This window comes from Cheilinus undulatus, linkage group 19, assembly GCF_018320785.1.
Source record: "Cheilinus undulatus linkage group 19, ASM1832078v1, whole genome shotgun sequence".
NCBI lineage: Eukaryota > Metazoa > Chordata > Actinopteri > Labriformes > Labridae > Cheilinus > Cheilinus undulatus.
The window spans coordinates 37129641-37142398 of record NC_054883.1 but is presented as its reverse complement, the minus strand read 5'-3'; the positions used below and the strand labels follow the sequence as shown (position 1 = coordinate 37142398).

The 12758-nt window shown below is 38.3% G+C and overlaps 1 protein-coding gene across 2 annotated transcripts in view; it reads right to left on the bottom strand.

The window, feature by feature from the left end:
* The window catches only part of LOC121527507 (cadherin-18), a 435713-nt gene that overhangs the window by 102435 nt on the left and 320520 nt on the right, over positions 1 to 12758 (bottom strand). For both annotated transcript variants that reach the window (XM_041814503.1, XM_041814504.1), the window contains exon 8: positions 5410 to 5529. In XM_041814503.1, the coding sequence (XP_041670437.1) occupies positions 5410 to 5529 (120 nt within the window). The remainder of the gene's footprint in view (positions 1 to 5409; positions 5530 to 12758) is intronic.

The window sequence follows — 12758 nt, the reverse complement described above, 5'->3', positions numbered from 1 at the left end:
CTCCTCTGCCCACAGTTGTCCCACTAGTTTGCCTTCATTATCCCATGCATCAGTTCAATTTTCCTGTTAACAATGTCTGTTATGTTCATTTATTTCTTTAGTGAAGTAATGCTCATCACAAACTCAGACTTCTCCTTTCACATATGCTGCATGCCACCAGCACAGATGCATCAATTACAATTTTACATCCATGATTGCCTCCCATTTTCCGAGACAGATGCCTTGATGCTCTTCTCTGAGTTAATTAATAGGTTAAGCAGTATGATCCCGGAGTCATTTTGCACTGAGCTGTAAACATGTCTGTGATCTGACGCTGAAATGCAGAATCTGCACTGGAATTTGATTCTGATCTGATTAAATATTTAAAAACAATTGAAGAGTGTTAGTAAAAGAGAGTATGCTCTAAGGCAAGACAGTCAGAAATGAATTGGCTGATTCTTTGCAAAGGATGATTAATTACAACAAAGCCACAGTGTGCAGGTAATGTTTTATTAATCCTTTTTTTGCAGCTTGGTTTCTACATGAGCTCAAGCAGACAATCCTAGCTTTAATGGTAAACATCTACAGGATCAGTGTGATGATGTTTAATCCAAATAGGTTTAATATTCTTACTGCAAAGACTCTAAATGAAGGTATGATAGTCATAATTTGCTAATTTATAATAAAATGACTTTCCAAGTTATTATGTTTAATGATAGGGCACTTTATTTTGGGGAAGTGATCATGGTAATGAACCTCTTTTTAATTTTAGTAAACACAGAATCAAGTAATTAAGATATACTGCAGAAATAAGCCAAGCTCATACTTTGTTACAAACAGTGCTATTTGAATAAGTGGTGAAGAAATAAGACTCTAGCTGTATAATCATTTTTATTTTTCTACTATTTATGTGTTTCTACAGCGTTTGATTTCAGCTTTGGTGCCATAAATGTCCCTTTGAATTTAATATATTTCAGTCAGACAAGTTATGTCTGTATTGGTTTAAACATTTTATTTCAGAAGCAGACTATAATTTGCGTTTGGCATCGAGGCTCCGACCGCATCACTTTTCATTTTACATGCAGGATTTGAGTAGTGATGAGATCGTATCTTAAACCTACAGAGCGATGCTGGGGTGGTGGTTGATTGAAAACAACTGAGAGCACAGAGCACAGGGAGGGACCAAATATCTTGCAGCTTAAGTAAACTGCCATATCACAATGCCCCAACCTCACCCATCATGTTTCTTGCAGCTCTACAATATATGCAGACATCCGGCTCATAGGCCTCCATAGAAAAGTGTTATTTACTGTGCTTTCCCTGCAATCTTATTGAAATCTTTACAGAGAATTGGTCAAATGATGTGCAATGATGTGTGTTTTATCCTGTTTCTTAAACCTCACACACAGTGCTGTGAAACATTAATTTGCCCTCCTCCTGGTTTGTCTTTTTTTTTTTTTTTAATATTTGTAACACTTGAATTAAAATTACAGGTTTTGAATAGTGATTTCATTTAACAGGCGAAAAACTCAGCCAAACCAACCTGGTCCTATGTGATAAAGTAATTCCCCCCTCCACAATTTATAGAAAGCTGAGTCTGAAAAACGTGACCAAGCCATTTCTAAGACTTTGGGACTCTGGTGAACCATGGTGAGTGCCATTATCCACAAATGGAGAAAACTTGGAGTTCAACCTTCCCACAAGTGGCCAGCTTTTAAAAAGCTTTTGGATGTCAGATAATGTAAGGACAAGGGCTGTCAAAAAACAAATTCATAATTAAATTTAATCTCAGATTATATGGTTGATTGTGAGAGTGTCAGTAAATACAACCTCCATTTCACAGGGACCTTAGGCTGCTCAGTGTAAAATGTCCTACACTCTCTCAAACTGCTTTACTATAATTTGGATATTGTAAGAAAGCTCACTGCAGTAAACTGCCCCACCTCATGTGCATATTTCCACTAATTACTCTATCTATTGTAACTCAAATACTTTAAGAAAGCTCACTGTGGTAAAATGTCCCACATTGTATTCATATTTGCACTAATTCATCCGTTTGTTGTTACTCAGGTACCATTATAACGCTCACTGTGGTAAAATGCCTCCCTTCATATGCACATTTGCACTAATTAGTCTATTTACTGTTACTAAAATACTGTAAGAAAGCTCACTGCAGTAAAATGCCTAACCACATATGCACATTTGCACTGTTTTATCTACTGTACTCACATGCTGCATGAATGTTCACTGCTGTAAAGGCCACGCAATGTGCATATTTGCACTAATAAATGAATTTACTGTAAACAAATGCTTTAAGAAAGCTCACTGTGGTAAAATGTCTCACCTTGTATTCACATTTGCACTAATTCTGTGACTTAAATACTGTCAGAAGGCTTACTTCAGTAAAATGCCTCACCATATATGCACATTTGCACTTATTTTTTAATCTCCTGTAACTCAGAAACTTTTGGAGAGTTCACTGCAGTAAAAAACACCTGACCTCATATGCACATTTGTACTAATTTATTTACATAAATTAGTAACTTGAATACTGTAAGAAAGACCGCTGCAGTAAAATGCCTCATCTCATACACATCTGCACTAATTAATGTAAACTATCTTAAACTGTCTTTTCTTCCTCATGTAAATCTGCCCACATCATTGTTTACTCTATACTCTGATCATGTCTAGTCAGCATGCTTGCACCCTTTGCACATCTTCCAACCACACTATCAATGCACATGGACTTGTACAGTGCTTAACAAATTTATTAGACCACCTGTCATATTTGTCTCAGAGACCATCCAGCATCATGAAGTGCTTTAATGCGGACTCTTTCATTTTCAGTGAGCTCTCCACATTTTACCATTTTCAACAGGAATGAGGGATTTCAAACAGAATTCACCCAAATTTGAGCCAGGTCACTGGGCTTCTCTGAGAAGTCAGAAATGAATCAAGCATAACATTCAACCACTAAAACTCATTTTTCTGTTCAGGAATGCAAGTAAATAACTATAATTTCACATATCAATCAAGAAATAATAATGTGCTTTACTATTTTTTCAGTTTTTTTGTAAATCAGTTCATTTGAAAATTCATGGATAACAATAATAATTATATTTGAGCATTAAAAATATCATTTGGGTTAACGAGCCTCTACATATTGGTGTATTAACCATTGCAGAAACATAAAAAAAATGATTTTGGTAATTACCAATGCTGTTAATTTAGGGCAGCTGTGGCATAAACCTTACTTCAGTTAGGGTCAGGGTGGTCTAATAAATGCGTTAAGCACTGTATATACTAAAGAGAACAATTTAAATCTTATTTTTTATCACTTTTTTCAGTTGTAGTTATTTTTTCTATTACATTTATAATGTATAAATGTAATAGTGATTCTGATTCTTAATCCCCTTTTAAATTCCACAATTTTGCATTGAAAACTCACTTGTTTCATACCTTATTGAGCTTTTCAATGGCTATGATACATTCTACTCAAAATTCATTACATAATGTAGCTTTATCTGCAAATATTGGAGAGTGGGGGGCTAAGACTCAAATTCAGGCCATCCTAATTTCTAGAAGCTGAACTCGGTTACAAAAACTCAGTGGAATATTCTGTGAGTCTCGGCTGAAACACAACTTTATGATTGCTTCTCCAAGGCAGCCAGTTATATAAGCGTCGTCCTGTGCCTGTGGTCAATTTTCCATTTAATACAATTTTCAAAGTGTCTGACAGGCCTGCACTTCCTGTAATACTGAGTCGATCAAACCACTTTAGCCAGGGAGAGGGAACAGGTAAAACTGTTACCTATGTTTCTTACTGAGGATTTAGGTCAAACTGAGACAGTCCTTTGGGGGTTTCCTTCCCTACCATATGTGCAGGCCAAACGCTGTCATTACCCTCTGTCCTTAAATGATCCTGCCTTCTACCTCATGGGTCTTGTAAAATGTGTCACTGCTGCATCTGGCCAGCAGATCCAAGGTCAGATGGGAGGAAGTGGATTAGTCAGCATGTTTATGTTCCTTAAATCCTGCATGTATATCCCTTTGTGTCGTCTCCACAGTCTCAACATGAAGGGAATTAGCTACCTGTGGATGTAACAAGCTAATTCAGTGTGCAACAAACAGCTTCATCTCCCCAGTGTGACGCTCAAATATGGCAGCATGCCAGCATGACTACTTTAAGACTTAGCATATTAAAGATCACATGCGAGTGTGATTCTCTCCATGTGCACGTTTCTACTGACCACTGGAGGTTTTTCTGTGCTAATTTTTAAGCGAGGTTTGCCAGTGGCAAAAAAACACAACAGCCAACTTGTGCAAATTAATACAAGTGGGAGGGATAGTGCCATGCAGAATGTGCTGCTGCTTAGGCCTTCGATCACGTCCCAACTCCTCTGCATGCCCAATGCTGAATTATAATGCAGACAAGATGCCGAGTCAGCTCAAGCAAAACGAGCCATCTGATGTGTCCAGGAACACACTGCAAACGGACAGTTCACTGTTGTATAATTATGTTTTACTAAGTGTATGATTTCCACTACAATAACATGATGTGTCTATAACAAAGAGTGTAGTATTGTGAGGAAACAGTCTGCTTTCCATTCAAAAAACTGGCTTTTGCCTCACCACACTGCTGTGAAATTGCTCCATCAATCCCCTACCGCCTTTTCCCCTGAGGTAAAGTCAAAATATTCAGCAATTCATTTGTGCTGCTCATTCAGCAAAGAATTCATGTCTTACATGGGCGGTGTAGTCTCAAAGGGGCCAATAGTTGTTCCAGACAGCAATGAATCAATTCATACAAGTGTATTGTTGTTCATGTTAACCAACAGTAGCAGCAGAATCAGCCGAGCAAGCATGTAAAACTTCAAACACGTGCACGCACTCTCTTTCGTGGGACAAAGAAAGATCAGAAATAAACATGCACACGCTCACAGGAAGACAATTTCACTTGGTATAAAAGTTATATATGTGCACTTTAAAAGGTTTATTAACATTTAATAGATTCCTGCAAAGTCCGTGCAGACAATAGATGGGCTGAAAAGACTGAGCACTGCCTGTCCGGGGCTTTTTACCTCCTTTCAAAAGGTAGGAAACAATGGCTTTCTGAAGACATCTCTGCAAACGTCTCCTCTGACCCTTCTGGAGTTAGTTATGGCCCACAAAAAGTGGATTGCGTGCTCAACAATACAGCAGTGGTATGAGTGGTCTATAACTCTACTGTGGCTGCTTTGGGCTTTTACGATGTTAGACGTGTGGCAGTAACCGAGCAGAATGCTCTCTGCAGGCAGCGTATGCTGCACAGACTTCACAGCATGACACACATCAACAAAAGAGATTGTAATAAAGCTATTACACCCATTTATGATTCTACTTTTAGCATGTTTTTCAAGCATTTTTCCCAAGATTGCAGTAATACCGCACCTGTTTTGGGGTCGACGGAGAAATATGGCTGTCCTTGTAGGATGCTGTAGACGATCTTGGCGCTGTTTCCATAGGTGGGGTCGTCAGCATCAGTCGCTGTGATTTGCAGCACAGATGTGCCTAAAAAAAAAAAGAAGGCAGTGAAATTATTTCCCAGATACTGTCATTCGTAAAGGTCTTTTAAAGGTTAATGCCAGTAAATTGTTGTGTGAAAGCTATTTGTTGAAAATCTCCTAGCAACCATGTGTGGGGTTTTCAGTCCCTGGGAGAATAATGGTGCACTAAATGTTAATATACGGCAGCATGGTTGGAGAGAAAGATGCTTAAAAGGCTGGTAACATCCTCAGAATTTAACAGATGAAATGCAGCACTCTTGTTTAGCATGCTTTAGCAAATCTTAACACTTTTTTTTTTTTTTTTTTACATAATGGGCTACATACTGTACATAACTGATCTCCTCAAGAACAAAAAAACAATTGCATGATTTGCAGATCCTTTTCAACCCATATATACTTGAAATCAGCACAGAGTCAAACTATATCTAATTACTCTGAAAATATCCTCAAATTATGAATTTAATGCCTGCAACACATTCAAAAAAAGTTGGGATAGGAGAATGTTTACCATGATATTTTCTTCTAACAACTCTGTAACCATCCGTGCACATTAAAGAAAGAAATAAAGACACTATTTGTTGAAGTATTGATGTGGAAGGCTTTCTGTTCTTACCAATACAACAGGAGGAACCAGGCATTTCAAGTATAAAAAAAGCAAAAAAAAAAATGAAGAAGGAAGTACTTCAAAAGCCTCTACTAAAATCAAGAGTAACCGGATGCATCCGAGGACCTCCATTTCACACCGGAAGTCGGGAAATTGCCACCATATCTTGTCTTCTAATACCAAAAATCACTTGAATTTAATGTCTTCTTTGTTGTGTTCTCCATGTGTCGCCACCATATTAATAGAGGCAAGTCAGCCACATAAGGAAATTCAAGTAGATAATAAAAAAACGTGAGTTTCAGGTTAACAAACACAGCGATAATGTTACATTAATTTTAATTAATTGATTTATGATCCAAATTCATGTATCACTGAGCATAGACATAATATGTGACTGGAGATTTGCTGGCTGGCTGGCCGGACGTCGGTGTCGCCACCGTGTTGCCAGAGGCAAGTCTGCTACATCATTCAATACAGTAGACAAGGATTGTGCACGTTTTCGGAATAAAAAGCTCAAACAACGAAATTAAATGTATTTTAATGAATCATTTATAATAAATGATCCATATTAAAATAATAACAGACAGTAAAACATAAAAGCAGAATTTGCTTTCTTGTATTTTCTCAGTTAAATTAAAAGATATACTCCATGATTTAAAATAAAATAATTTTATATATAATACAGTTTCATATATGTACAGATATTTTCTATCTTCAGTATATGTGTGTGTGTGTGTGTGTGTGTGTTAATTTGATCTTTTGAGCTTTTATTCAGAAAACTGGCACAATCCTTTTCTCCTGTATTGAATGACGTAGCAGACTTACCTCTGGCAACATGGCGGCGACATCGGCGTCCAGCCAGCCATTCTCCCATTGCATATTATGTCTGTGCTCAGTGATACATGAATTTCGATAATAAATCGATTTATTAAAATTAAGGTTATGTAATCACTGTGCCTGTTAGTCTTAAAAGTCACATATTTTTCGTCTACCTGTATTTCCTTATATGGAAGACTTGCCTCTTTTAATATGGCAGCAACACAGGGAAAAAACAACAAAGAAGACATTCAGTTCAAGTGACTTTCAGTATTAGAAGATGAGATATGACGGCGCTCGTCCGACTTCTGGTATGAAGTGGAGGTCCTTGGCTGCATCCAGGTCCCTCTCACTAAAATGGCCAAATCATTTAAAAAGACAGCGTGTTTGACTACACAGCTCTTAATCAAGGCTACGAGATGTCTGACAGACTTCTATTTCAATTTAACCCCTTAAAGCCTGTTGTCACATATTTGATACATACCTTTATGATACCTTTATCTTATCAATATGATAAATATTGATAATCTGATCATAAAATTACAAAAAAAAAAAAAAAAAAAAAACTTCTGAATACAATCTGAAAAATGATAAAAAAAAATGCCCTCAAGTGGATTATCAGTTACCTAAAACACCTAAAGTATCAAATGATAAACAAAAAATATAAATGTTAAATTTTATGGAAATTTGGATTTTTTTGGATTTCAGTAGAAAGTGAAATAAACATTTCATTTCCAAAAAAATAGAATTTTTTGGCTATAATTTGTGTTTTCAGGCTTTAAGGGGTTTTTAATTCTAGATAGCCCCTTGAGATGACAATTATTACTGGTCACTCTCAAAAGGGGTTTTAAAGAATTTTGTTCCTCATTTTTTTTTTATTCTTCATGCTTGCACTGGTAATACCTGCTTCCATCTAACCAACTTGACTTTGGAATGTTCCATTGTTGTTTAACTTCGTCTTTCTTGCCAGTGTCCCAACTTTTTTGGACCACACTGCAGGCATTAAATTCAGAAGTTGTGTATATTTACAAAACAACAACACAATTTATCACTTTACTATAAATCTTGTCATTATACTGGATTTAATTTAGTAAAGGATAAAAAGTTTTGGCAAATAACGTTCTGTTTTTATTCACATTAAACAACATGCCCCAACTTTTTGGGAATTTGGGGCTTGGTTATCCAGGCAGATATTTTAATTATATTCTACATTGTTAACCATAAATCTCTATATAAACACAAAATAAGTCCAAAGGAACTATAACCCAGAAAAATACTGGTATAAAATGACTAATCATGTCTTCAGTAGCACAGTTGCACTGAGGCTGGCTGCAGTGCTTAAATTATACCACATGAAAGTTGAATGGCTTTTTCAAGGCATTTTTCAGAATTAGGACCGACCATAAATGAGAAATAACAGTACATGCTCTCTGAGTGCTTTTTATTGCCAGAGATGACAACATAAAGACGAGTGCTTTAAACAGTTAGGATGTCTCTGTATTTACACTCTTATTTAAAAATGATGCGTTAAAGCCATTGTAGTCCAATTTAACACATGACGTGTTGCTCAACCAGCATTACAGGCTTCATTAACCCATTATAATTGCATGATGGGTGCATTTTAATTGCATTGTAAGCTAACATTATGCATCTGTGTATGTAGCAATCCTAGCTTGATTGTTTAATGGGACATATAAGCTATAGGAAACATCCTGAAGCCTGTAAATCTTCCTGCTCTGTTGTGTCCCTCGGGGAATTAAACTCAATTAAACAAATGAAATGAAACTCAGTACACTGTGTCCCACCAGGAATGACTGGTGCTCTTTTACTAGAAAACCTGAAGGAGCAGAGTGAAATGCCAACCATAATGAAGCATGTAGTCGACAGCTTGGTCACTCTGAGTCTGTGTAAATCCTGCAGAGGAAATAGCAGAGGGAATGATTTGGACTTCATGAAGTCATTTCTTAGAAGCCGAATAGGTCCTGTTTCATCCATTTTTGAAGACTTATAATTGAGTAAGGATGGACTTTTACAGTCATTTCAGTGCTTAAGTACTCCTATTACCTTTTGTAGGGGTGTATGGCAGGATTGTTAAGAAACAGAATGTATTGAAGATCTACCAAAGCATAGAGATTGTATTATCAGGCTCTACTGTACATTCTGTTGCAGTCCTATGCTTATACTCTCCCCCTCTGCCTATATGAAGCCTAGCGTAAGTTCGGTCAGGAAGACTATGAATTCTTAGTTATGTCTATTTAATTCCTCTCTCACGCCACTAAATTTCTGCTATCATTTTGCTGAAGCTGCCCTTGCAAGAGGACATCACCGCCTGTGGGCTTTAATTGTCTGTGGGATGTCACTGGAATCAGTTGCTTCATCACATGGCCTTATCTAACCAATCACATGATGCCTCTCCCTTATTGTTAGCCAATCATCGCTCTGCTCTCCTTATTAAATATGCCTCTCTCTCCCCTAGTTCTCTCATGCTGACGTCTCATGTGACCCTGCAGACTTGCAGGATCATGAGCCATCAAGTCCTAAACATCTGCAATTCCTTCAAGCTACCACCACCAGTATCCAGACTCCATGGGGGCATTTATTCAGAGTACATGCACCAAAGAAATTCTGTCAAGATCACTTGTTACATTAAACAAATCTTTTTTTTTTTTTTTTCTAATTTGTAACTCCTGATTGAACTGTTGTTCTATCCTCTCTATGTCTAATCAAGACATAAAGCCTCTTCATGAGTCTTTCCCACTTGATATCTTAACTTTTTAAAGCCAGTCTGGTTTACAAATGGAGGTGATGATGTCAGCGAGGTCCAAACATTTACTGTTATTGATTTTTCTATTTTCAACGGTATTTTCATTGACCCATGCATTTATTTCCATGCAAGTTGCAACAAGTAAGCTATGTATCTATGTTTTCTACCTTGCTTAGTCAGCTTTTGCTACATTTGCAAAAGTTCACATTGGTTGAGCTAACTTAACTATACAGAACAAAGCTAGGTAGCTAACGTAGTTTGCCCATCTAATGCTAAGCTCACATAGCAGCTATGTAGTTAAATTATCTATGAAGCTACTTTAGCTTCAAGCACACATTGTTAAAGCTAAATTAACTACATTGCCCTATGTCGTATTGTGAATAACAAAGCTAGCATCAGTTCGTTAGCTTTACTTAAAGCTAACGAAGCTAAAGCTAGGCACGGTTTGTGTATGCACTTCAAAAATGGGTTAATACATATTTAATGTCTCTGACCTTTTTCCTTGTCTTATTTCTGAAATGTTTCTTAGTCTGTTATGTTCACAATGTGTGGCTTGTACTGTGGCTCACTGAAGGCAATCAGCTTACAGAAGCCTTCTACTGTAGTTCCACAAACAGCATCTTCAATCAGTAGATTTGTTCTAAGCTGGCTGTTATTCTCACCATATTACCATGATGGTTGGTGCTAACTGGTGCTAACAGGGCTGGACAAGATGTGCATAAAACCGAGTTTCTTCTTGCTTGAAGCTAATGTGGTCGAACATCAAAATAGCATTCCAATGATACGCATACTATATGCAAATTATTGTTAACTCTTTCAATTTGACTTGCGGGGCAAATTTATACATCCGAGTACTGTTTCTTAGGGCACTTTCACATTAGGCCCAGTTGTTTCGAACCACGCTGCAGCACGATTCCTCTCCTTCCCCCTTCCCCCACAGGCTTGCTTTCACACTAGCAATATCGAACCGTGCCCAGGCGCACTTGCGTATTTACTCAGTCTGAAACAGCAGGTGGCAGTATGCACATAGCTGGTTTACAACCCTGCAAAGGAGGAGAAAGAAGAAGAAGATTGTTTTTGTTTTGACCCGGGAAAAAAGTCCATCCTGCATCCATGGATGATAAAAATCACTTTTAAGATGCCAGCAACTTCACTCTTTGTATCTGCACATCTACTACAGCTCAGAGGATTAAATAGGCTCAGGCTGCAAAGATACAGCGGTTTTTGAGGTGACAGGAGACTTTTTACTGCATTTGTATCTCCTCACACTGACTCCAACTTGTGTTCATCTGTAAGGTGAGTCACAGCAGACCATTTATTGACTGGAATCTGATGATTTCTGTCCTTTGTTTTGAGGAAAAATGTGAACAAACTGCCGCTCTGTTTAAAGAAATTTAGTTTTTTACGATGATGTCACAAAGCTGTTACGACGCTCTGTCCTGTATCCGAGCACGGTTGCATTCACATCTCATCCAAACTGTGCCAGAGTCCACTTGAATCGCGCCCGAGACCACCTCTCCAAGTGGGCCCGGGCCTGGTGCCCGGGCGCAATTCGTTTGCATTCACACTATCCAAACGAACTGGACTTTAGGCTCAAGTGCACTCAGATCCAGGACAGGGCCAGTAGTGCAAAAGCCACCTTAGTTTCTTATTTGGGCTCTTGGTGAACCAAGAAGGTTTGGTCACATGCATAACCCTAAATGAGCTGAACTACTGCAGCCTGTAGCAACACATGTTCAGTGTGCAGGTAACTTTACATGAGTATCGACGTCCATAATGAGTTCTGGAGCACTCATACCCATTCCTATTATTCCTACTCTACTACTATGTGCAGAGGGCTGCACGGCGGTGCAGGGGTTAGCACTGTTGCCTAACAGCAAGAAAGTCCCTGGTTTGCTTTCAGCCAGGGCCATTCTGTGCGGAGTTTGCATGTTCTCCTGTGCACGCATGGGTTCTCTCGGGGTACTCCTGCTTCCTCCCACCACCAAAAACATGCTTATTAGATTACTTGGTGACTCTGAATTGGCTGTAGGTGTGAGTGTGGGGGTGCCTGGTTGTCTGTCTCTATATGTCAGCCCTGCTATTGACTGGCAACCAGTCCAGGGTGTACCCCACCTCTCGCCCAGTGACAGCTGGGACCGTGACCCCTAACAGTATAAGTGGTATAGAAAATGGATGGATGGACTAAGTACAGAAATCAACTGTTGGAGCTTGAATTGATGTGTCTGAATGGCTCAAATAAAGAGAAAAATGATCACAAAGAATAACGACTGGGTTTGTTCTATATAACTTTAACACTATACACTCCTATACTGGCAGGTATGCACTCATGCACTCCTTCAAGACTGTATAATGTGCTTGTCATTGCTCATAATGCTCTTCATCTTAAGAGCTCAAGTACATTATAGTTTGAACTATTAAGATGAGGAGTGCTACAATAAAAGGTCTGATTAAAGAGTGAACACTTGAGTTTTTATATGCGTGTTTTCAAGTGAGGCCCTGCTGGGAATTTGGTCTTTTTGAGCCCTGATTTCTTTCCTTCACATAAGAGTCTTTATGGAAAATATAGACACTTTACAATACAGACATTAACAGACAAAAGCTTGCACAAAGGGGCCACCAACAAGATTTTTGTTATAGTTTTCCTTACAAGATGAGGATTAAAACACCTGCTGGTGATCAGTCTTTGAATCCACCACCAATAAATGATCAACAATCTACTGATCAATCAGGCTCAGGTCAGAGGGAGCGTTCCTATTGGCCGCTGTAGGTTTTGAAAAACCTCTCAAATATCGCTAAAAAGGTTTTACGCCCTCATGAGGTGGTTGCTTAGGTGCTTCGAAATAGAAATGCATCATAAAAGTGCAACAGAAACACATCTGCCACATGTCCAAGACTTTTCTTATCATCATACGTATACAAGGCCTTTGCCAGCCATACGGACTTTGCCTCTGAACTGTCATCCGTTGCCAACACGCTGAGCGTCCATGTTCCTTGCAGCTGAATCTTGCAAGATGAGATTTTATGAGAATTAAGAGGCTCATGCCCA